A 25,214-nucleotide genomic window follows, 5' to 3' on the forward strand; every position below is an offset into this window, starting at 1 on the left:
GTTCAAGGCAGATGTGCCCAGCGGCTGAGGACAGGCAATTTCAAGCTGCTGAACCAGACATCTATGCTTTTTAGATTATTGTCCACAAAGGAAGTCACTGGCACCTGACTGGACTCTAAGGGTGTCTTTTTAAGCAGTTCTTCAGATTCATAGAGCTTGTCTGAGGGCATGATGTTTTCTAGATCATTTTGGGATTTGTTGGGCATAGATATAATCCACTCCCCTTCCTTTGTTGGAGTGACCGTGATTGACTAGATGCAAACTGCATGCATCTCGCGGCAGTCTGCATCCGCTGCCAGCACTGGCCTCCCAGCCCTTCACCTGCACTCACCCAAATGCTTTATATGAAGTAGTGTGTTGTGTTATGTAACATGGTTATAGGGTGCTTGTGCCTACACTCATGTTTTATCTGCCATTGGAATTCACGTTTCTAGTGAGTAACTGGCTAGCAAGCAGGATTGCCTCGCTACCTGCTGTCAGAGTCATGATGGTTTTCTCCCATCTGGACGGGACAGAATAGGGAGCAAGTCTTTAAAAACATGGCATTTTGCAATTTTCATGTTGCACGTTCTGGGGTTAGCGAATATTAATGACCACTTGTTCTTTGGCAGCCTGGAATCCCATCCATTGTCAGCACATCGAATGTCACAACGCAATCAACAAACCAGCTGTGAAGGTACTGTTCTACTTCCTGTTACTGTGCAGACTTCCTGCAGGAAACTCCTCACCAGAACCAAACCTCAGGTCGTGTTAGCCTCTGACATGCTGCCAACAGTGACTGCTTCCTTGGAAATCTTCTTAAATAATGTCAAATGTTAATTTTACAAACTGCTGTGACATCACTAAGCTCAACTCAGGCAGTTTTTTCTTGGTAAACAGTGAACATCTTGGAAATATGATAGATTGGAGAAGGATGCAAGCAGATTGTGGCTCAGTGTTGGGCCTTATTGCACAAATATTGTATTTATTTCTAGCTGACTAGCCTTTTCTAAATCCTGAGCTTCCAATCCCATGGAACAATGTTGAAAACAGTGCATGAAGTTCTAGCTGTGTGTATTCAAAAAAAAAATAAAAAAATTGATCTATGGCTTTCAGTGGGCTGTAGATGTGGTAAATGCTTAAAAAGCGTTAGCTACGCCTTTATTTTCAGCCCAGCTATCCAAATGGTGCTCAAGGCAGCTTCACCATTAGAATTCAGGTACAATAAGTCCCTTCCTCAAAGCTTAAGCGGTTACTAGAGGCAATGGGAGATAAAGTACTTATCAAGGTCCTACTGGAGGAAGTGGGATTTCAATCCTGGTTTCCCTGGTTGTTAGCCCATTGTCCAATCACTAGGTCACTCCTTCTCCTGAAGAATCTAGACCACTTCTTTGAAAATTAGGAAGAGGGATATGCATTCGTTACATTTATCTTTAGAGGTTTGTGCATATAACTTTTTTTATGTGCATAAAATGCAATACTATGTGCTTAAGTCCAACCGAGACACATAAAATTGAATTTTATGTGCCCTTTTATGTGTGTAAAATGGCATTTAAGTCATAATTTCAGAAAACAAATTGGAATGAAAGTGCCAAAAGATGGCCAAAATGAAAATGTATTCTCTTTTGGTTGCACACACCTATTCGAAAATGATCGGTTGGTCCATTGCCCGTTGGGTTTTACTGAGCTCATGCAGGCAAGGAGGGCATGTTCTATAGATCTATGGTAAAAGAGTACTGCTTGCACTTTTGACCTTTGCCTGCTCAGGATGAAGACATGGGAGTGTATTCAATGAATGGCGTGTTCAGTTCTTTTGAAAATAGGGTTCCCTATACCAAAGAGTGTGAATCACTACAAGTTCATGAAGAATAATGGCATTTCCAGTAAAAGGCACAGGAAAATGTGAATAGCATATGTGCTGGGTTGAGCTTCTTCTCTTCCTCACATCATGTTTCTTTGCAGATGTGCAGGGTTTTGATTTTGATATTGTAATGTTTTTGTGAGGCAACATGTCATTTCAGAACTTGCACTTTGTCTTGTTCCAGATGTGCATTGATGCTTCTTTGTCTGTGGCATTAGGGGATAAACCACCCCCACTGTACCTATGTGAGGAGTGCAGCCAGAGGATTACAGGGTGAGTAGATGAGAAGAAAGTGTGAGTGTGAGATACATGTGCTTTCATTCTATGCATGCTTCTCGAAACATTGGAAAGTCACTGATCTTGGTATTGCAGCTGACTCAAACTATTCTGTAGCCTCAGCAATACAATGAGGCTTGCCATGCAGAAATGTTTGCTTCCTTGTGGGAGAAGTCAGCCCCATTGGATTAATGGCACACTATCCTCAATTCTAATAAAAAATTAAAAAGTAATGTAAAAACCCTTCTTCATTGAGGGCTGGTGGATTGATCTTCCCAGTTCATTTCATAACTTATGGGTCTTTATGACCTACAATCACTGGGTCTTTGTATGCATGTTCAGTGGAGTCCTGAGATTATCACCAACAGCTGTCAAGAGAGGAGACCACAGAGCCTACAGTGTTGGTGCTTGGTGTTCATTTCATTACTGTGCAATTTTCAGACACTTCTGCCCTCTTGGGTAGGGCCTTTGATCTAGAGATATGAAACCTGCTTTGTTGCGGATATGGACCTTTAGGCCGAGGGGGAGTTGGTGTTAGCTGCAGGGAGGAGCCCCACAGGTCCCCACCATTGGCAGGCAGAGCTGGCAGAAGCAGGAGCTTCGCCAATACCAGCTCATGTTCCCCTTAGGTTGAGCCCTTGGATGTTGGGGCCGACTGGTCTTAGGTGCGGGCCTCTGTGGAGGTGAAGAGCTGTCCAGATGAAGTCATTGCAGGCAAGCTCAGAGAAGGAAAAGGCATCAGGACAAGCAATGGTCAGGACAGGCAGCAGTCAATAGGGTCTAGTTCAGGCTGTGGTCAGATGCAGGCAGTGTTCTCGCAGGTACATGGTTCAGGCAATGGTTGAGGCAGGCAGTATTCAGTCAGAAGTGGAAGCAGGCAGTGGTCAAGGCAGGCGGAGATCAAGCAGCATTGAGGTCCAATCTGAGGTCAAGCCAGAAGTCCAATCCAAATCAATGCCAGAAGTCCAGTCCAAGGTCAAGCCAGAAATCCAATCCGAAGAAACAAAGAATGAGGAGGAGGAAGAAGGATAATGAGGGGCCACTGGGGCAAGGCGAGATGCTGAAGACAGACGAAGGAAAGACTGACCATGAACACGAACTCAGGAGGTGACCAGACTGCCAAGGAACCAAGAACAGGACACAGGAACAACACATAGTGGAAAGCAGGAACCAGGAATGCAGGCAAAGCACTTCTCCAGGAGGAGTCATCTTGTTGCCAAGGCAAGGAAGGACTGCCGAGGTGGGCTCTTATAGGCCTCTGCTGGTGACATCATCTTTGTGGGCGCTTTTGGTGTTTTCCCCCCATTGGCCCTTTAAGAGGGATGGCATCAGCGTGCACATGCCCCTAGGAGGGGCCTGAGGCAGGAGCAGCATCGGTGACAAGGCTGGTACAGAGGCCTGCCATGCAACTAGAGGAATTCAGCCTGGTGGGGGATAGGGCAGCAAAGAAGGCAGGCTGAGTCTGGTGATGTGCCGCGCACCCACAGGGAGGCCTCCCCCAGCGGCGGAGGCATGTATCCCAGGTCTGGGACTGGAGGTAAGAGCAGTGGTCCACAGAATGGGTCTGCGGACTGCCAATTGCAAAGTACCTCCGTTCCCCTGGGGGTGGTGAAGTCCAGGGAAAGACTGAATTTCTTGCACAAAAGCACCAGTATCTGACAGGGTTCCTCAGTCCAAGACAATATGTCTGAGCAGACCATGCTGATGGAAAACGTGGCGTGTGAACAGGTAGGCCAACTCAGGTGTTGAGGGAAGCCCGGGCAGAGGAACAAAATGAGCTTTCTTAAAGAAACGGTCAATTACGACCCAAATGATGGTTCAACCATTAGAGAGGAGGAGATCCACTATGAAATCAGTGGACAAATGGGTCCAGGGTTCCCTGGGCACTGGCAATGGCTGTAACAGTACCCAGGGTCATCCTGACAGAGGTTTCTGCTCAGCGCAAGCGGGTCAGGAGTCCACATAAGCCCAGACATCACATTGCATCTGGGGCCACCATTGGTATTGTTGAAGAAGGGCGAGCATCTGAGGCCGACCAGAGTGGTTCTGCTACATGAAAGTCATGGGACTACTTTAATATCTTTTCTTGAGTCTGCATGGGATGACTGTCTTCCCTGGTGGAACAGTCATGGTGGAGGTCAAGAGGACCCTAGCCAGATCAATGATGTGCTTGAGAGGTTCTGGGGTGTCCTTCATCTGGAATGAGTGGAAGAAGGCATCTGCCCAAACATTCTTGAGTGCTGGAAGATACCTCAGTTCGAAATCAAAATGGGCAAAAAATAGAGACCAGCAGGCTTGTTGAGAGTTTAAACATTGGGCATGATGGAGGTGCTCCAGATTTTTATGATCAGTGTAAATGGTTATGCGGTGTTGAGCACCCTCAAGCCATTGATGCCATTCTTCTAAGCCTAACTTAATTGTAAGGAGCTCCCTATCGCCAGTTCCATAATTGTGTTCAGCCAAGGAGAATTTTCTCAAGAAGGAGGAACCTGGTTACAGGGTGCCCATGCTGGAGTGCTGACTCAAGATGGCCCTACTCCCACTGAGGAGGCATCCACTTTGATGATGAAGGGGAATATAGGGTCCAGATGATGAAGACATGATTCTCGCAGAAAGGCATCTTTTAGGTCTTAGAAGGCCATCAAAGCCTTAGGTGGCCAGAGCTTGGCGTTAGCCACTTTTCACATGAGGGCAGTGAGAGGAGCAGCGAATTTGGAATAGTCGGTGATGAAATGTCTGTAATAGTTAGTGAAGTCCAGGAACCTTTGTAGGGCCTGTAACCTGTTTGGCTAGGGCCAATCATGGATACACTTGAGTTTGTCTGGGTCCATGGCAAACCCATTACTGGAGATGATGTACCCTAGGAAGGGAAGGCTCTCTTTCTCAAAAAGACACTTCTTCAGTTTGGCATATAACTAGTTGTCACAGAGGCGTTGAAATACTTGGCGAACATCCTGGCGATGAGAGATGAGATCCTTAAAAAAGATGAGGATGTCGTCTAGGTACACCATGACACAGATGTAAAGGAGGTCTCTGAAGATTTTGTTCATCATCTTTTGGAATACTGCCAGGGCATCATGAGGTACTCGTGTTGAAGGTCGTTTTTCATTCATCATTGGCATGGTTGCGGATTAGATTGGTCTGTGCAAAGGGATGGGATCAGGGGCAGGGGTGAACTCTCCCACACGTACATACATCCTAATGAAAGCCATGTGGCTGCCCTTGTCTCAGGGTGAGCAGCTCCAACACTCTCTGTTCTTCTCAGCTTCCTCCAAGGGCCGGGAGGCCATAAATAATCCATGCAACTGCTGGTTCTGTTCTATCTCCTCAGGGAAGCCAGAACCGATATATATTGCCGGCTCTGCTCCGCTTTCTTGGGTCCCAGAAAAAGGGTTTGAATCAGCATGAGTATGAAAGTTGTGAGCAGAGGAGTCATACATCAAGGCCAGGACTGGAGCCTTGACAGCTGGCAATTCTGTTTGCAAGTTTCAAGCTCGTCCAATTCAATACCTTTTTTTGTGTGTATTTTTTGCTCTGTAGGGTCTGATTCTGTATCATTCCCTCCCTTTCTGTTCCCTGCAATACAGGAGGAGGAGAGGGGGGGGGGGGGATGGAACAGAGGAGAAGGAGAATTAGGAAGCAGAGTGGCTCCTGGAGGGGAGGGGCTGGAGCAGAGCACCCCTGCCGTTCTGCCTCTTAAGCCTGAAAAGAAGTGCCAGAACCCCGTTCCACCCTGTTCCCCCACAAATTAAGCTCTGATTTTGTTGATATTGATGTTTCCTTTCAATAAGATGGACTTTAGTTTATTGTAAGTCTCTATGTTAGAATTAAACAACAGACTCCAATAAATGTTCTATTTTCAGGGACCATAGTGAATGGCTGATTGATGTTCTCCTGCCTCAAGGTGAGTAGTAAACAACGAATGGCTGGTAACTAGTTTTTATAAAAACACATCCTATTATTTTATTGATGTTATTTCTTTAATTAATCCAAACAAGCGTGAAAACCCAAAATGTGACCTCCAGCCTTTTCTAGTCTGCCCCATTCTTTGCCTTTCCCGTTGCAGTACCTCAGACCTTATTTGATCTTTTGGCTTTACCTTCAGTTTGACGCTGCTAAGGAGCTGCTACCTCGAGTTTCAATAATGTTTTTTTTTCCCATCACCTCCATTTGGGAGGTTGTGCCTTGCATCCACTACCATTTGTAATTCAGAAATACTTCCTTCTCTTACTCCCGAGTCTGCCAGTCTAATAGCATGTTCTGGCTCTCCCTTGCCCCTGAAAAAAAAATGCTTATCATTGAGCCTGTGAATGCAGTTTCATATTCCTCCTCTCGCTCCCTGTCTAATTAGCACAGAGATGCAGCTGACCCGTATCGCCTCTTAATATATAAGAAGCTGCCTGATGTCAAGCAGAACGTGACACCTCATGGGCACAGAGAGCGGTGTTCAAAATTATCTACCTGGTTAAATTGCCCTCTCTGAAAACTCTGCAGCTATGTGGGCTCTTTGAAAAGTGCCCTCCGAGTCTGTAAGAGGGCAGCACTGAAGGCTGGCAGCAGGGTGCCCTCATGCCTGGTCTCACGTAATGTTTCCATGCTGCCCTGCATCGCTCTGCACTCCTTTAGTGCTGCTCTCTTGCTGGATGGCTGCTGGGTGCTACCACAAGAGCCGGGGGGCAGTATGCGAGCTGCAGCCCGGCCACGGCGTCAGACAAATCTCTGATTAAGAAACGTACGGCCTGGGCTCGGAGATGCATCTGTTTATTTGATATATCGCAACCATTTTATACTAACCAATACAGCAATTATCAAAGGAAACTCAAACCCCTCCTTTTTACTACTGGCCTGAGCTATGTCAGAGATGTTTTCTTAAAATCAGTATTTGGGTGCATCTTTAAAGAACAATATATCTTTTGCCTGCAAACCCATTGATACATACCACCAAAAAAACAAACAAACTTTAGTCCACCTTTCACATAGTATACAGTATGTGTTTGTGGATCAAATGCATTTCACAATATCATAGCTCCACGATGGGTTGGGATTTGGATGAAAAAATGTAGTGGTTCCCAGACTTTCTGAGCCCGAGGAACAGGAGGCAGTAGGGAAATGGGCCTTGGTCTGTATTGGACAAAACAGAGTGCTACCCACACTGCCTCCAGGCCAGACCTCATGAGTGCTTTTTCAGCAGGCCTCCAAGAAGCTGAGCGCCGAGGACACTGGCCGGGCCTTGGCTGGCCTAGGTGGTAATTTTCCATTCACCTGTGTCTGCTGCATGAAGGGTCTTAGAAAGATCCCATGTAAACGAGGAGAATCTTATGTTTGCATTCCCCTTGGTTTGGTTTCTGTTCATCGGATATGTAGCCTATACATAATGTATCAGAGGAAGGACTGTAGCCAAAGGCCGTCCTTCAGGAGCTATTGCTAGAAATGATTTTTAGATTTTTATGCAAGGATGCCCTTTTGGAAATGCCCCTTTCTAAACAAATAGTGGTTGGCAGCTTCTTTAGAAATACTTTTTTTTCTAGGGTATTCTTCAGGACAGAATCCCTCAGTGCCGTTCTTTTACGAGGTGCTACTTTAATAACATGTCAGAATGTGTTTTTACTGGGCGGCCTATGGAATGCTTTATAAATATGTTACACTGCAGCATTGACTCTAGCTCCCCGTGTTACTCATTAGAAATGATGGCACGGAAGGAGATCCTGACAGGAGCTGGGAATCCTACCAAAGTGTAAAAGAGCCGCTCGTAAGGCTGCCTGTATTGCCGAGCACACCTTATTTTTCCTGTGCTTAATCCTGCTGAGAAAGATGGGCTGTGTGTGTGTAGAGGCTGATGCTCTGTGTACCTTCCCCCCCTTACAGCTGAAATTTCTGCCATATGTCAGAAAAAGGTAAGAGCGAGCCCTCTGTGTCGTGGGACGTACACGCCGGCGTGGGCATGAGTCGGTGTGTGCGTGTGTGGCCTCATTCCATTACTCCGTGACTCGCTTTCAGTCATCAGTGGGCAGCAAGCACGCCAACACCCCCATGACTAACTTCACACGGGGAGAAGCGCCGATTTGTAGCATGCGGGGCTTAATGTTACCAAACATCAATGTCTCCTACATTATCTGTGTGGTCTGTCTGTGTGGTCAGCGGGAGGCTCTTGCTTTTTCAGGGTGGGCCATGAGGATTCTAGAATATTCCTGAGGAGGCAATGGAGCGGGGGCTTCCCGTGTTCCAGGATTCGCAGGAGACACCACTTCTGACAACTAAAGATATGCATTCTGCTAATGATAAAGGCTTATTATTAGGGGACAGAAAACTCTGAATAAGTAAAAAATCACAGCTCCTCACACATTAGTTTAAAAAAAATACTGAAGGGTGGGGGTAGAATGCATTCTTTAATTTGTTACAGACCACGCCCCATCACCAGAGCGCAGTTCAGTATCTTGAGGCATCCCGTAGATATGTTCCAGCAGCCCCCAGGGTTGGTGTCGTTTTGATGTCAATGGCGCCACACTGGTCTTGCCATGAGTCCCACCAGCATCCCTGTGGATTGCTGGCACTCTGTGTGTGACTGTGCCCTGCAGCGATGCGATATTGCTAGGCAGGTCGGCACACATCACCCTTCCTTCAGGGAAAAGAGGGCCGAGGATTCAAAAACGCGGTGCAAGCTGGTGGACTGTTTTCTGTTGCCTTATAATGATAGTTTGTAGTTAGATAACACTTTTTTTTATTTAAAGTGGATCACATTGGGAATCCATTTCAGCCTCATAGTTTTATTGTGCCATATTCCGCATGATCACCAAGCCAAATAACTGGGGGCCGGGACTCTGCGCTCCAGGCTGGCTGGAGCTGGGGATGCCGCAGGGGCAGCCTTCATAAGCCCTGGGGGATGGGAGACCTAGTCCTCACACAATGGTGACACCTGGTGGCCGCATTAAGGATTCCTGAAAGGAGCCCTGCTGCCCAGCCCCTGGCTGAGGACTGCCACGGCAGCGACTGGGCTATAAAACAGGGGGAAGAAAATAATCTCTGAGGATTGTGAATGACGACTCATGGAGCAGGACACCAGCCTCGGTTCTGCTTGAGCTGGTAAGCCAAAAGGGCAGGAGACGAGAATCTGGGTCCAAAAGACAATTCCGAACGTTCCACCTGTATCTGCCCCTTCACATTTATCAACGTTCTGCTGAAATCTTAGCTGAAGTTCTGCCTTAAACTGGAAAGAGCCCTCCGTGGGTTTTCATTAGTGCGGATACAGTAAGTGGGAGCAGAAACACATAAACTAGAACTCCCAAAGTCACACCTACATTTTATGAACTATGAAGCAGGACCTGCCCAGAGGATAAAATACCACGTGTCACCGCCCCCAGCTTATATGTGCATGTGCAAGAGACCATGCATACTTTTTATCAGAGCATATGTATAGATTTCCCACCTATTTTCCTAAAAGTACCTCCACTTATTTTACACGCTCAGTAATTGTAACATGCGCACAATAAGCCACAGTTTCTGTGCAGTCAGGTATTTTATGGAGCTGCATGGCGCACGTGTGCATGGCTTTATGAAAACACTCGCCTGCGTGTGTGCGCTTCTATGCACCAGTGTGCTGAGACCGCCACCAATGTACCCAGACCTCCACCGCTTTGCCTAGACCCCACCCCTCCCAAAAGCTGCAGAGAAAATAGCAATTCAGTTGTATTTCTGAGACTCGGATAGCAGGCGTAGAAGCGGGCGCTTAAGTTGGAATAATAATGAACGTGTGTACGCCGCTTGCAAAATGCCACCTTGTGCATGGACTTCCGGACCCCGCCCTGGAACACCCCTGATGCGCCGTTTTTTGCGCACATACGTGGGCGTGAGACACTGCCAGCTCACGCACACTTCAGACATTTTCAAAATACTACTCAGACACATTGGGCCAGATTTTAGCAGTTACGCGCGGGCGTAGATTTGTGGGCGCAACCCGGCGCGCACAAATGTATGCACGATTTTATAAGATGCGCGCGCAGCCACGCGCATCTTATAAAATCCAGGGTTGGCGCGCGCAAGGTGCACCCCCTTGTGCGCGCCGAACCCTAGGGGAGCCCTGATGGCTTTCCCCATTCCCTCCAAGGCCGCTCCGAAGGAAGGAACTTTCCTTTGGCCTTCCCCTCCCTTCCCCTACCTAACTCACCACCCAGCCCTACCTAAACTCCCCCAACCTTTATTTTCTTAGTTGCGCCTGCCTCTGGGCAGGTAGCTGGCGCGTGATTCCCAGGTCCAGCAGCAGTGGAGAGGCTTCTGGCCACGCCCATGCCCCGCCCTTGGACCACCCCACCCCACCCCCGCCCCACCCATTTTTTCGAGCCCCGGGACTTACATGCTCCCGGGGCTTGCGCTCATCACCGGGCCTATGTAAAATAGGCTCGGCACGTGTAACCCCCCCCCACGCGTGTAAATCCACGGGCGTAGGCTTTGAAAATCTGCCCACAGGTTCCAATTGCATGCACAGAAACCTTTTGAACATTATCCCCTATGTGCAGACTTCAAATAATTGTAATTGAAAATCCAGGTTTGTTTTTTTAACGTTCTAAAATAGTATCTGAAAGATTGTGAAGTTTTTGGTAAAATAAAGTACTTTAGGTAGTAATCTCAGAAGATTCTCTAATCCCTATCTAAAGTAAACATGGGGTCCTTAAGAGCTTCTGTTCATTGCCTCTTCTGCATGATGTGAGGTGCTTGGCACTTTACCGAAATTAGGAATTCGAGCGGTAGGAAGAGGGCATAGATGGTGCACACGTTTGGCAGAAGTGCAGTAATTTATATTACAGGAGAAGCATGCGGTCCTATGTTTGTCAGTCAGCTGCTAGGAGGCATCCAACCTGTGCCCACAGGCATGAGGTTCTTATTCTGTGATATGCCCTCTAGTGACCACTCCAGGTGCTGCAGGTGGTGGTGAGGCCTCGGCAGTGACCACCATACTCTTGGAACCTGTGGAATTAGAGGACAGCAAGGGTTTCATCTTGGGATGAAATATTATTTTTATTGAGGTTCTGTTTACTCTGAGGACAAGTAACTTTTCACCAGAATAGGAATACTAATTCCAGTTTGCTAGCTCTATTCTAGCATAGAATTATACAACCTGTGGGTCTTCTATTTAAATCATTTTATTAACAGCTATATAACCATGTACTGGTACATAGCTGTTCCTTAAACACACCAGTAAAAGACAGTAAGGTAACAAAACAACGTCAGACAGTTTCAACACAAACCCATCCAATCCCATCCTCCTCCTCCTCTCACCTATATTTACTTTTGAACGTTTGATATTCTGTCTTTCCTCAAACTGGTCTCAAGGCAGATTACAAGAAATTTAAATGAACAGAGAAAATAGACCAGCTTATCCAAAAGGCAAGATTTCACTAAGCAAAACAGGAAATAATACTATAAAATGAGTTCACAATCAGACTTTGAGCTCTAGGAGACAGGATTTTAAATTACACAGCTAAGAACAAAAAATTAGGTAAAAAAAAATAAATCCTGCACTGAATAATTGTACCGTACCATGAAAAAGATTACAACCGGGGAAAAAAGGTTTTGCCCATTACCCTGTCACACAGTGAATGGAAGATAAGAGAGTGGGACTGGGATGCCTGAGGCTGGAGCTCTGTGCTCTGGTTAATGCTCTATAAGGCAGCTGAAAGTATTACACTACCCTGTGCATTGTACCAAATTCTGCAGTCGCTGCTTGTGACCATCCTGTCGCTCACTGGCCTGCACTGACTATTTCAGTCCATGTCTTACCTTTTAGCTTGCTTGATTTTAGTTTGTCATGTTTTAGTGTATTTTACTATGAATGCTTTTACTTTATTCGCTGCTTAGGGCTATAATATCTGGCCTATAAGAACTTTTAAATAAATAAATAAATAAATAAATAAATAACTAACTAACTCATGGTTGCAAGGGCTATGCGTTTATAATAGGACATCAGAACAGTGCTCCCATTACCTACAGTTGGTAAAATTATTGGTGAGCAAAAGCTGAGTTATTTCATCTGGTTTGTCGAGTTCTGGTTTACTGATAGTTTTAGTCTAACTTGCCAATATGGAGAGCAGTGGTGGGAATAGGTTGTGGCAGGTTAGGTAAAAGATATTGGGGCACATGAGGAGGGTTGTGGGGGTAGCTGGTGTTGGGTTAAGTATGGGAATTTCTAGGCTTATCTACCCAAAGTGGCAGAGAACCCGAGAGGCAGAAAACAGGGCAGGCTAGGTGGGTCAATCGGTCCTCATCTGCTATCATCAATTGTGTCAGTATGTTACCGCGTTACTAGATTGCTGATCCCAGAAATGACGGGGGCGGGTTTAATTGCATTCAGAACTGTAGCTCCCATGTGAGAAGAGCGGTGGTTACTTGCTTCTCGGCTGGATGCTGCGGTCGCCATGGGAACAGGCCGGTGCGCTACTGCAAAAGGTGCCATTCCTACCACCACAGTGGCGAAGCTGGGACTTCGGTGGCATCGGCTTCGGCGGCAACAGCAGCAGCAGAGACTCATCTTTACCAGACATCGCCCCCTCCTATCAACACACGGGAATGTGGCGCAGAGGAGCTTGTCTGTACAGTGGAGGCCGTCATCAGGTAAAAGGTGGGGGGGAATGTATACGCCAAGTGGTTAGCTACTGAACGTGAAGTCCACTGACTTATGTCACCTGTAAGCAGAAAAAGTTCTTAAGGGGAATATTAAGGAAGGAAAAGAGCTGGCATCTTATTCCTTCTCTGGAATGAATCACACTGAATGGTGAGAAATGGTGAATCAGTGTTTCCAGAATAAAGGCAGCCCCCCCCCCCACTAAAAGGGAAAAAGTTGGCAAATTAGCAAAAAAGGACACAATGTGAAAACACGAGTTGAAGAGAAAATACTAGCACAGGTTGGGTAAAGAAGAAATGTTCTGAAGTTAAAAGAGGCACTCAGAATGAGCAAAGTCATAAATTGAAAAGCTACACGTGGGCCCAGAGAAATTTATAGCTTTTGAAGAAGAAAATTGTTTTTAAATTCAAAGTTATTGCTGCTGTATTTTCAGGGCTCTTTTCTCGGATGCCACACAGCTGGTTGCCCTCTAACCCCCCCCCCCCCCCTTCCATGTGAATGTGCAACTCCATAAGAGGCCTCACAGGTGCTTGAGTGCTTGAGGAGGGAACACGTGCTCTCTCGGCCCACACTAATCCTTGAATTTCTGAGAAACAATTTTTTAAATTTAAAAGTTAGAGGTCTTTTCACCCCCTCTTCCTGAAGTTAAGGTACTTGTATGTCACCCTTCATGTTAGCACTATTCGGTCATGAGGAGCCAGCTTTTCACCAGTCCAAAGTGCCTCTTTAACTCATGTGGGACAGTATTCATTAATCGGTTATCTACACAAGAGCTCATCAGCTTAGTTGAAAATGTAAAACTATTGTTTTTCAGCCTGCTGAAAGAAGCTGAATTTCATGCCGAGCAGCGGGAGCATGAATTGAACCGGAGGAGGCAGATGGGCCTCTCCTCCTCTCGCCATTCCCTGGATAACACGGACTTTGACAACAAGGAGGATGACAAGCATGACCAGCGCCTTCTAAGCCAGTTTGGCATCTGGTTCCTGGTGACACATCATTTTTTTTTTCTGTCTCTACTCACTTTTTTTTTTTCCTTGTCCACTGTAAACCATAGCTGTTTGAGAACAGGGCATCATGCAGCTTCCCGAGGGATTTAGAATACGTGATGAGAGCAGGCCCCAACATTGAAATCAACATTTCAGCCCAGCTGATGGGAAGGTTGACTGGATAAGAATTTTGCCCTGTAAGAACAGCCTTTTCGGGGAAAAATAGCTCTCTAGTAAAAAGCTCCATTGTGTGATTTCTTGACTTGAAGTAGTCCAAAGGTTTTACTTTGCCCATCAAACCTTCATGCTAGACTTTGTGTTTCTAGTCTCAGAGCTCCTTGCAGATAGACTTATCTATAAGCTTAAAAGGCATGAGGGTATATTCTTTTTTTATAATACAAATTTCTTGAATGTTTAAAAAATGTAAGAGGATAGGATAGTACAGTACTAAATCACTTTACTTTGTGTGCACAGTGTTCTACAACGCTGTGTTCGGATGAATGCCCAAGGAGGTACATATGGCAAAAATTTAAGACAAAGACCCAAATACTGTGATCCACTTGCACATTTTATCTCCATTGTTTTTCCACTCAGAAACTATTGAGTGGGACTAACTCTGATTTCCCAGACACAGCCTGATCATTACTATAGTCTTTTAAGAAGAGATTCTAAATCTCATGAAATTTGTCCATTGTTTTCCATACTCTGATGAAAAAATGCATCAAACCTGGATTAACAATGTTCTGCACATAAGGGAATTAAAAAAAAAAAAAAAAAAGAGTTCCTTTCTAAAAGGGTATGTAGCATTGCATTTCAGTGGGATATACAGTACATGTGCATGGAAGTCATTTTAATCTAGCTTAATTTTGGATCAATTAATCCAATATTAGTAAAGGATTGTTTTATAAATTTTATGATTGGGTGATTTTTATCTGGAAAGCGATTGATAAATGCTAATAAATGATATGAAATGAAGTCAGGAGAGTTGATATAAAAGATTAATTTAGGATAGTATGTAAAGCTATAAAGACTGTTACTTATCTCCAGTAAAGCTTGCCTGCTACTTCCAGGCTAAGGAAACACTGCAGAATGACAAGCTGTAAGCATACGAAAAGATTTTGCTGCTTGCCCCTTTTGTGTCGCCAGTGCCAGGAAGTGTATTAAAATGCAAACACTGGAGTGCACTACTGCACTTGTGAAATCTTTTCAGACAAAATAAAACCCATCAGATTTTAACAATACAATAAAATAATTCATTACCCCCTTTTTTTTCTTTTGCACTATTTTTCCGTCTTATGTTGTCTGTTGGAACTTGCAGTAGCTGAGAAGTCTCGTTCCCAAGAGAGGAAGGCTTTGCAGGGTTACTGTGCATTAGATCAAGTGGTCAGTGAGTTGAGCTTAGAGGCCAACGAAGAGTTTGACATATTTCGGATGTGTTTCAGGATCAGCATGAGGGTAACTAGTAGAGAGATTCCATTGCCAGCATTCACTGGGACATGTGAGATTAAAGTGTAGCACCATGTAACTCTAGTCAATGGGTGATGGCAAAAAGCAAAAAAAAAAAAACACGGGTTCTTCTTTTCCCATATGCCATATGAGCCTGATGTATGAGGGCCTGAGATTCCTGACTTCACTGAGACTAAGATCTGGGGAAAAGTAAATTAATATCTTAATATTATTACATATTTTTAAAGCAACTTTATCACAGCACTGTGCACTTAAGGTGGGATTCAAAGAAATCATACAGTAGTACAACTAATTAATGAGAGGAATAAATAGACCATAATCTGATAGCAGATTCCTAAGCAGCCATGCAGACAGTTATGGGATATTGGAAAAACACTGTGTGCATGGATGAGTTGTTGGTGGCATGCAAAGGCATGTGATGATAGGCTTTACCTAATGTTAAGCAGAAGAGGGTTCCAAAGAATTGGGAGGAGGAAGGCCAAATAGAAAAGACAAGCAGGAACTGATAAAGAGCAGGGGATAGAGGAGGACTAGTGATCAGAGATTGATCACAAGGCTCTCACAGACAGATCTCAAACAAAGCACAGTAGAATTAATATTATTGTACTCAGTGCAGTAGGGACACGCATCCCTGGATGCAGATTTGGGCATGACCTTGTGTTTGTTTCCTATGTTTTCTAGGTGAGCCTGTGCACTCCTAGTGAGAATACGCCCACAGAGAGTTTGGCCAGGCTGGTCAGCATGGTATTTCAGTGGTTCCATTCTACGGCTTACATGATGGACGATGAAGTTGGTAGCCTGGTGGAGAAACTCAAGCCTCAGTTTGTCACGAAGTGGTTGAAGACTGTTTGTGATGTCCGATTTGATGTCATGGTTATGTGTCTGCTCCCTAAACCAATGGAGTTTGCAAGGGTATGGAAACATGTTCAAATTTGCCAAGGACGCCCATAAAAGAAGTTCTTAAAGATCTCATGCTAAATTTGCCTCTCTTTCGGTTGCGGTTGCCAAATTATTTTATGTTTAGGGACCTCATAATCTCATATTCTCTTGCTTGATCCTGCAGTGAGGTCATAGTGCTGAATTTGTGATGGCATGGTTAGTCGCATAGCAGATTATGATGTTTTGAATGTAGAACTATGATGTTGGGGCATTGTTGAGAAAAAATAGAGACTGGAGGCTGGACCTTGATACAGGAGCCTCAAACATAAATTTCTTAAACACAGACCTATCTTTAGGCCCAAGCAGAGTCTGGTGCAGTAATGAAATGCAAGGACTTTCACAGACTTTTGTGCTCATTGACAACCTACTGCTACTGGGTTTTCCTAGTAGCTGATCCACAAACAACCTCAGCAGCTTCCCATGGTTTGGAAGAGAGCTGGGGTAGGGAAGAAGTGGAACCTGCATGCCTGACTCATCTCCTTCCTCTGGCTACTGGCCTACATTTTAGGCTTTTGTGGTGCGTCCTTCATGGGGCCCATCCAGCAGCCCTGGATTAACCATCAAGCAAAATAAGCACGTGCATAGAGCAGCAAGGGAAGGGGGGCACCACAAAGTGTTCAATATTTGCATTTTTTCAGTTTCCCCCTAGTTATAAGTAAATAATTTGCTTATATTGCTTACTTCTATTTAGGGTTAAAAAAAAAAAAAAATAAAAATAAAAAGTTAATATTTAATATAGTGTGGGGTCTGGCCTGGGGGATGTCCTGGAAGAAAACTGAATTTTTAACCTTACATTTCACCTTCAGCACTTATTGAGTCTTAATATCTTGTCAGTTAAACAAAGGAAGGGCCGAGGGGGCCCCATTGTTGGGCTGTGCATAGGGCATTAGTTGGCCTTAATCCGGCCCTGCCCTCCAGACACGTAGCCTGGTGTGGTCATACCTTTAGCACTTACCTGAAGTTAGCCCCTACTTAAAGAGGAACGGAAGGCTCAATTCACCCAAATTCTCTATGGCCTTTGGAGGAACCAAAATCCCAAAAATCAACTGTTGTAGAAGCTGATATTTGAGAGCTATGGTCAGGCTGGAAGACCCTCCAGTACAAAACACACTGAGTGTGGTGTCTCAATGCTTTATTCATGGTTTATTAAGAGATAAGATGAGAACATAAACAATCCCTGACTTATAATGTACTTCAGATGTAAATAAACAGGTAACTTCAATCATGGCTGCAAACCCTCACCGTTGAGGCAAAGCTTAAATCCAGTCCAGTTCAGTTTCCACAGTAATTCTTTTCCTTGGACAAACACAGTAAATACTTGGGTCACAACTTCTACTACAAGGTGAACACAGAGCTTCAATCCCTGCACATCACATAACATCAATACCTACCAGAAGAGGTCTTGGGTCTTCCAACAGCATCACACACTATTACTTGGTCTCGGCCTTCTAAATGCCAGGAACACATTCCTGGCATCTCAGCCTTTTGAATTCCTTGATAGCCAATCTGAATGTTCAGGGGTCGAGCCATATACCAGGCTATCAGATTCATTCAGTGGCTCTACAAACACAGCACACCATCTCCCCCACCCAACTGAGCAAACTATAGTTCGCTGGCTACAACACTTTATGCCATAATAGATATTTGCCAAAAAAACCCCCCAAAACAAATAACGATATTTGTCATGGTCTAAGAAAAGATATTTTGAGTGAGCCCCCATAGATGCTCCACTAGCACCCAAACAAATCAACAAAGACAAACTTCCTGACATACATACAGATATTTGGTTCCACTCCAGTAGGCCACAGACCCTGAAAGATTTACTCCTGCTCCAGTGAGGCAGTAATTGGCCATTCCAGAACTTTCATGCCTTTAGGTAAAACAGAAGTCTCTTGATTTTTGCTGCTTTTGGGCAATAGCCACGTTAGTGTTGGTAGGTATTTAGATGATTAGAAAGCTTTGTGGTTAGACATAGGAAGTGAGGAGAGCTGTTTGTGAACTAAATAGAGGATCTTGTGTACTTCTCTGCCCAAGATGGTAGAATTCAAAGTTGCAAGACTACAAAAACTGCCTGGGATAAGGAGTAATATCTTACATGGAGTCATGCTTTATGCCTGACAGTTGGGATATAATCTTTAGCAGTGTGAACAGGAATAATTGGCAGACAGGATAAGCCAATTGGTCTTATCCTGCTATTATCTACTATGTTACTATATTTCTAAGATTTTTTAGGTCGCCTGCATCCTCTTGTAATGCCTGTCATGTTGTCTGTCTGTTGGTGCTTCCATCGATTCTCCTCCATCCTAAGTACATTGGGCAGCTGTAGAGTGCATCCTGCTTATTGCATGGCCCACAAACAAAAGCACAGGCCCAAAAGGTGCACCCAGAAACCTCTCAAAAGAGTGTAGAAATGCGACAAATGCAACCGCTCTGACAAAGGATGTGAGCTTGTGTCACATGCATTCTTGGCCCTTAATCAATGATTTTATTCATTCTTTCTTTCGATCCTGAACATTTGCTGTCAGGTTGGTGGGTACTGGGACAAATCCTGCAGCACTGTGACCCAGTTAAAAGAAGGTCTGAATCGGATCCTCTGCCTGATACCCTACAATGTCATAAACCAACCTGTTTGGGAATGCATCATGCCAGAGTGGCTAGAAGCCATCAGGATAGAAGTCCCTGATACCCAGCTAAAGGAATTCAGGGAAGTCTTAAGGTAGGTAGAAAATTCAATATCATTTAGAACAACATAGAAAAGAAGCAATGAACAGGGTCGTATCATGAGTGGCTTGGAAAAAGAATCAGTCTTGCTTATACTGAACTGAATATCCTTAAAAGGAAGCTGCACTCTGTATACTGTGCAATATTTAAAATAAAGTGCATACAGCCATTAAAGATGATACCGACCAGCCAATTAAAAAAATTTTTTTAAGCAGCAGCCTGCATCCTTACACATCCCATCTAGTGCTGAGGACAGCGTACTTGGAACATTGTCACCAATCACTTCACAAGCTCTGGGATCCGACTGGGTCACATACTATATGTGAGGTGATTGGTGACACTAGATATGAGTTAGATCCACTGAGCATGCTCTTATTTGTGACTTCCTTGATTACATGACTGCTCCCAGAGCTTCAGGAACGGAGGAGATGTTTAATGGATTTCAAAAAGTTTGACAAGAAAGTAATACCCTGGGGGAGGTGGAGGAAGGCGCGACATGACAGGAACATTCAAATACCCGAAAGGTATAAATAATCTATTTTCAGGGGAGAGAACGCTCAAGAGCAAAACGGTTTGAAATGAGACTCCCGAGGGGGCAGTCTCAGGAGTAAGATCAGAAAATAATTCTTCATGGTAGAGATGCATGGAATGGCCGTTTGGGGGAGATGATGGAGATAATATATATTATTTATATTGTTCATTGTTTGTTTTAATTGGATTCTCTTTCATATTGTTAGTTATATGTATCAAACTCGTTGTATGTATCAAGTTGTTATTCTGTAAACCGGAGTGAAGGCATTTTTTGCTATACTTCGGTATAAAAAAGACCTTAAATAAATAAATAAATAAATAAAACCAATAATGAAATTCAACAAAGCCTGGGATAAGAACAGAGGATCCCTAGTTGCGAAGAAATGAAGGGAAAGCCAGGGGTCAACCAGAACCTAAGGAAGTGCACAAGGAATGAGAGTGGGCAGAGTAGATGGGCCCTATGGTCCTCATCCACTGTCATATTGTACTCCTTGTTTCTAGACAACATTTCAGTTGATACAGGGCCTTATTGCTTGCCTTGTGTACTTTTCAAGTACTACACATCATGCAGAGGGCACAGTTTTGTTTTAATCCATCCAGGTATGGGTGCCTGCTTTACACTGGAAGCTGCCTGCATTTACTCGTCATTCTAACGTGGTCAGTGATACAAGAAACAGGCCCATACTGGTGCCTAACTCTTCATTCACCCAGAGAAATACATATATATATATATATATATATATATCTTCTCCCCTTCATGCTACCTTCTCTCCTTCACTCATAGAGATCTATGAATTCTTGAAGGAGGGACTGGTGCCTCCACACACCAAATGCAGCAAGGCAGGGTACTATAGGACTGCGGTGATTTCCCCTACGGGGCCTGGGACCATGAAAATAGATAAAATTTAGAATAATTATTCATCCTATAAAGAAATGCATGCTAGAAAAACAAAAAAAGAGACCAGCCCCTCTATATTCATAACTTGATGTAGGGTGATAAAGATTGGTGAAGCGTCCATTGTACACACAGACATGCACAAAGAATCAGTATTTTGGAACTGGGTGACTGACATTCCTGGTTACACTAGAAAGCTGCACTGGTGTAATGAATGCTCAGATGTGGACTCACATTCATCAAAATGTGGATGTGGCAATGCTTCAGGAACAGAAGAACTAAAGGGCTGAGTTTCCCATTCACTAATTTGCTTGCCTACATCTTTTGAACATCGAGCCACAGAAATTTAATATCATTGTATGATATTGTCGCGGTTGGCGAGTTTGGGTACCCCGAGTGTAGTTTTGAAGTGGTTTGCTTCTTATTCATGATTGTTCTCAGCAGATTGTTGTTGGTATCTCTTCTTGCTGTCCTCTGTGCACTATAGCTCCACAGGATTCTGCCTTATCGGCTACACGTTTTAACATCTACATCTCTCCCCTTTGTAAGATCTTGGCAGATCTAGATGATGGTTATTGTCTTTATGCTGATGATATACAGTGTTTTGTTCCCATGTCTTGATCTTCCACCTATGCGGAAACCTTTGTAAAAGGTGCCGACTATTTTAACGCCCATTAAGAACTAGCTATGTGGCAACAGACCAGCCTTGAGTGTGGGCAAAACAGAAGTTTTGGTTCTATGACAGTTTGCTCAGATGTACTCCCCGAATCCTTTTTGTTTGAGGGGATGGCAGTGCCTATAGTTCAGCAGGTGTATAACTTGGGGGTTATTTTGGACTCATTATCATCATGCCAAGTTAAACATGTTGTTAAAATTGCCTTTTTTTTAAATGGTGGCTCCTGCTCCTTTTTATCAATGGGAGATTTTTGCTCTGTTTTGCAGATGCTTGTGCTTAATTGTCTGGACTATGCCAATTCTGTTTATTTAGGCCTTCTGTTGTCTACCAACAAAGCCTTGCATATGGTCCACAATGTGGCTGAGAGGATCCTATCCAGTGCCAGAATGAGAGATCATACTACACTGTTCTTTGCCTCGCTTCACTGGCTTCCCATCTCTTTTCGGATCAGTTTCAAGATTTTGGTACTACTTCAAAAGGCCTTGAGATCAGAAGTATCCAAGATCTTTTTTTCTCTCTTTTGAAACTTTAATATCTTCTGGCCAAAATCTTCTTGATGTTTCCTCTTTGACTCTTGAGCATTTAGCTGAGAGAAGGGAAAGAGCCTTTTCCATTGCAGGTTTCTTACTCTGGAATTCCATCCCGCAGTGTCTGAAAGACCAGACCCACCTATCTACTTTCATAAAGTACCTGAAGCCTTCTTTGCGTGTTCAGGCTTGCAGACAGCAGGGATAAAACTGGATGAGAGCTAATTGTGTATCATACTGTCACTGGATGGCTTTAAGGTGACACGTTTGAGTATAATATTTATATAGAGTGTTTCTGAGTGTTTCCTTTGCTATTCTTGAAGTGAGTAAGCTGGCTTAGCAGCTGTGGGTGAAGAAGGGTGTTGATCCTTATTTATTTATTTATTGTGTTTTGTATACCGTCTTTCTGTTTCGCCATCCGAACGGTTTACAGAATCGTGGAGCAGGTTGTATAAACATCATCACAGCATCTTATCATGTAGTGTAAGTTGATTACATATAATAGTTATTAATTGTAAGGGTCATTATATACAGTAAAGATCTTACATACAGCAAAGATATTACATATATATTGTTGTTACATATAGGCTTGGGTTAATAAGTGAGGGAGAGGGGAAGGTGAATAGGTTGGATGAGATATTATATATTTGGATCAGAAAGGGGTTTGACAATTCAAAGTGTCTTTCTGATGAAGTAATATATACTATATGAGGTCGGTTGGGTAATCCATTGTTAAGCGTTCTTTGGTAGATCTAGAGATGTAGCATTTTTCTTGTTGTTGGGTTGCATGTGTACTTGGTGGGCTGGTTGATTGAGTGAATCTGAGTAGGTTCTGGTGAACAGGCAGGTTTTCAGGCCTTTTTTGAACATTTTGTTGCTTGGTTGAACTCTCATTCCAATTGGTATTGAGTTCCATAGTGTGGGGCTGGCGATGGATATGGCTCTCTCACGTGTTGTGTTCAGTCGAGTGGTTCTTGCGTGAGGGATTTTGAGGAGGCCTTTATTCATTGCGCGTAGGCTCCGTTTTGGAGTGTGTATTACGATGGATTTGCTTAGCCAATTGTTTTGTTGTCCTATGATTATTTTGTGCAGGGTTGTAAGTACTTTGTATTCTATTCGGTATTTTATTGGGAACCAGTGTGTTGGTGTGATGTGTTCATATTTTTTTGATCCAGTCAGAATTCTGGTGGCTGTTTTCTGTAGGATTTGGAGAGGACGGATGGTAGCGAAAGGTAGTCCAAGGAGTAGGGTGTTGCAGTAGTCTAGGTTGGAGAAGATTGATTGATTGATTGATTTATTTATTTATTTATTTATTTATTTATTTAAAAGTCTTTTATACCGATGTTAGTCGAAACATCACCTCGGTTTACATGGAACAAAAGCAACGGAAATTACAAGTAACAGGGGAAGGGTAAGGGGTACAAAAAACCATAAGGAGAGCAGAGAAGCATAGGAACAAACAACAAGTGAACTATAATGTCATAAGAACAAGGTCATAGATGAGTAGTTGCAGGGCTGTTCTGAAATCATCTTGTGTAAGGAATGGTTTAAGATGTCTGAGTGTCAGCAGTTTGTGATATCCTTCCTTTATCTTGTTAGTTATATGGGTTTTGAAGGTTAGTTATTTGTCAATGGTGATTCCTAGATTTTGCATATGGGTGACAGGTGAGATTACTGTTTTTGGGTTTTCTGTTTTGAGCGGCTTCATAAGGGCGGTGTTGTTTTTTTTGTCTAGGATGATTAATTCAGTTTTATTGATGTTTATTATAAGTTTCAGGTCATTTAGTTTTTATGATTGTTTCATTGTGCACCACATAGTACCTTGGATATTGCAGTTTAGAAAATAAAACAAGTAGATCAGATGGTGATTAATTCATATATCGATGTGTAAGAACAGTACATTCTGCAACAAATGGGGTTTATATGGTAGATTATGACTGCAAAATAGAATAGATGCACCAGAGTTTCAAATGCTCATTCGGTGGAAAGGATCTTGGAGAACTGACATTTTCTGAGAAAGGGACCTACCAGTCCTGAGAGTTCTGCCACTTAAACCATTCATCAGTGTGACAACGGGATGACCTCTACCCTACTGCTCTGTTGGTTTTGTTTTAATTACGTTAATGAAAGTGGCTGCTTCCCACTTATCCAACAATTGCCAAGTGCTTTGCTTTCTAGGACCCTCCTAATAATTTTCTCATTTTAGTCCATTTTCGTAGGGGGACTAAGATGTTTCCCATTCTCCCCGTCTTCTTTTGTGTTTAAACTGTTTATTAACCAACATGAAACAGTACATATAAACCTTCAGAGTGCAGGGTTTCTGATATACCCCAAGGTATTTGCAAAGAGTACAAATTATTTTGTCAATTCTTTTCTCTCTCTCTCTCTCTCTCTCCCTAACCCACCCCTATCCCCTCTTGAGCCAATAAGTCAGATCAGTAGCTAGACATTATTTCCTCATACCCCCATCCCTACCGAAGAAACATAGTGAAACTTCATTTAAGCTAACACAGGTTACATCTTCTTGCAATGCTTCCCAACCTTCCATCTCTAAACTTTTCTTAGTCGACCTACACAAGTCTTCTTTTAAAGAGCTTTCAAGTGCTGGCAGTTGTGCAGTCCCCTTACTAAGATAAGAAAAGTTAGAGGGGCAAGACTGTAGCACACCCAAAAAAAAAAAAAAAAGAAGAAAGGTAGTCTGTATCTAAAAGATAAGAAAAGATAAGAAATGACCTCCTGCTGAGGGTTGGGAGATATCCTTAGGGCAGAGGGTGGTGATAAGGGTGAGCCAAGGTGATGGTCATAAGAACATAAGAACATGCCATACTGGGTCAGACCAAGGGTCCATCAAGCCCAGCATCCTCTTTCTGGCAGTTCCAGAAATCCATTTTCACCATTTGCAATCTCCTCATAATCTTGTTTTAGGAATGCTAATTCTATGGCTGTCACTTTCAGCTGTCTTAAGGAAATATTGCAGTTAATACACATTGTGGTCTTTCTCGTTCACAGCAAAATGTTTGACATTGAGCTCTGCCCTCTACCTTTTTCCATGGAAGAGATGTTTGGATTTATTAGTTGCCGGTTCACTGGATATCCTTCCTCTGTGCAGGAGCAAGCCTTGCTCTGGCTTCATGTAAGTGCCTGCTATTTGCATTCCCCTTTTCTTTGAGTTCCCTTGGGAGAGGGGACTTGTCCTCATGGTGGGTACAGTGAGTGTGAAAGAAATATTCTGGAGTCACTGAGTTAGTGTTCAAAATTAAAGTCTTTACTGTTCAAACAGGAGTGATGAATGGCACAAAACTCAGACTGCAGCACCACAGAATTCTCTTGTTTTCTTTGGTTATAATCTCTCTTTCTTTCTATCCACACTCCAGGGCTTGGGTAAGTGGAGCTCCCAGGTGGGAAGGGTCTCCTTAGTTTCATCAAAAAAGCCCCTTCCAATCTGGTAAGAATGGTAAAAAGTCTATGGCACAGAGAGTAAATCTTCTTTCTCTCCCCAGAATAGGGAAAAAAATGGATGGGTATCCACAGTGATGTTTGATTCCCCTTACTCATGTTTAGCAGCTCTTCTGGATCTCGTTAGTTCTTACAGTCTCTTTATTTCTTATTTCTGTATCCCTCCTGGGAGGGATCTCCTTGAAGCACACAGCTCTCTTTGCTTCAAACAGGAAGGAGGGACAGCCATAACTTCCTCTTGGATCTTGAAATCAAAGTCTTTTATCCCCAACTGAATTTAACACCGGA

The 25,214-nt window shown here is 43.7% G+C and overlaps 1 protein-coding gene across 1 annotated transcript in view; it reads left to right on the plus strand.

Moving 5' to 3' along the window:
- Positions 1-25,214, plus strand: part of UNC79 (unc-79 homolog, NALCN channel complex subunit) — a 245,531-nt gene that overhangs the window by 21,737 nt on the left and 198,580 nt on the right. Inside the window, exons 8-16 of the mRNA XM_029597854.1 lie at positions 612-676; positions 2,025-2,113; positions 5,980-6,020; positions 7,982-8,010; positions 12,459-12,718; positions 13,543-13,714; positions 15,863-16,093; positions 18,646-18,836; positions 24,480-24,603. Of these exons, the coding sequence (XP_029453714.1) occupies positions 612-676; positions 2,025-2,113; positions 5,980-6,020; positions 7,982-8,010; positions 12,459-12,718; positions 13,543-13,714; positions 15,863-16,093; positions 18,646-18,836; positions 24,480-24,603 (1,202 nt within the window). The remainder of the gene's footprint in view (positions 1-611; positions 677-2,024; positions 2,114-5,979; positions 6,021-7,981; positions 8,011-12,458; positions 12,719-13,542; positions 13,715-15,862; positions 16,094-18,645; positions 18,837-24,479; positions 24,604-25,214) is intronic.

This window comes from Rhinatrema bivittatum, chromosome 4 (genome assembly GCF_901001135.1).
Source record: "Rhinatrema bivittatum chromosome 4, aRhiBiv1.1, whole genome shotgun sequence".
Taxonomy (NCBI): domain Eukaryota; kingdom Metazoa; phylum Chordata; class Amphibia; order Gymnophiona; family Rhinatrematidae; genus Rhinatrema; species Rhinatrema bivittatum.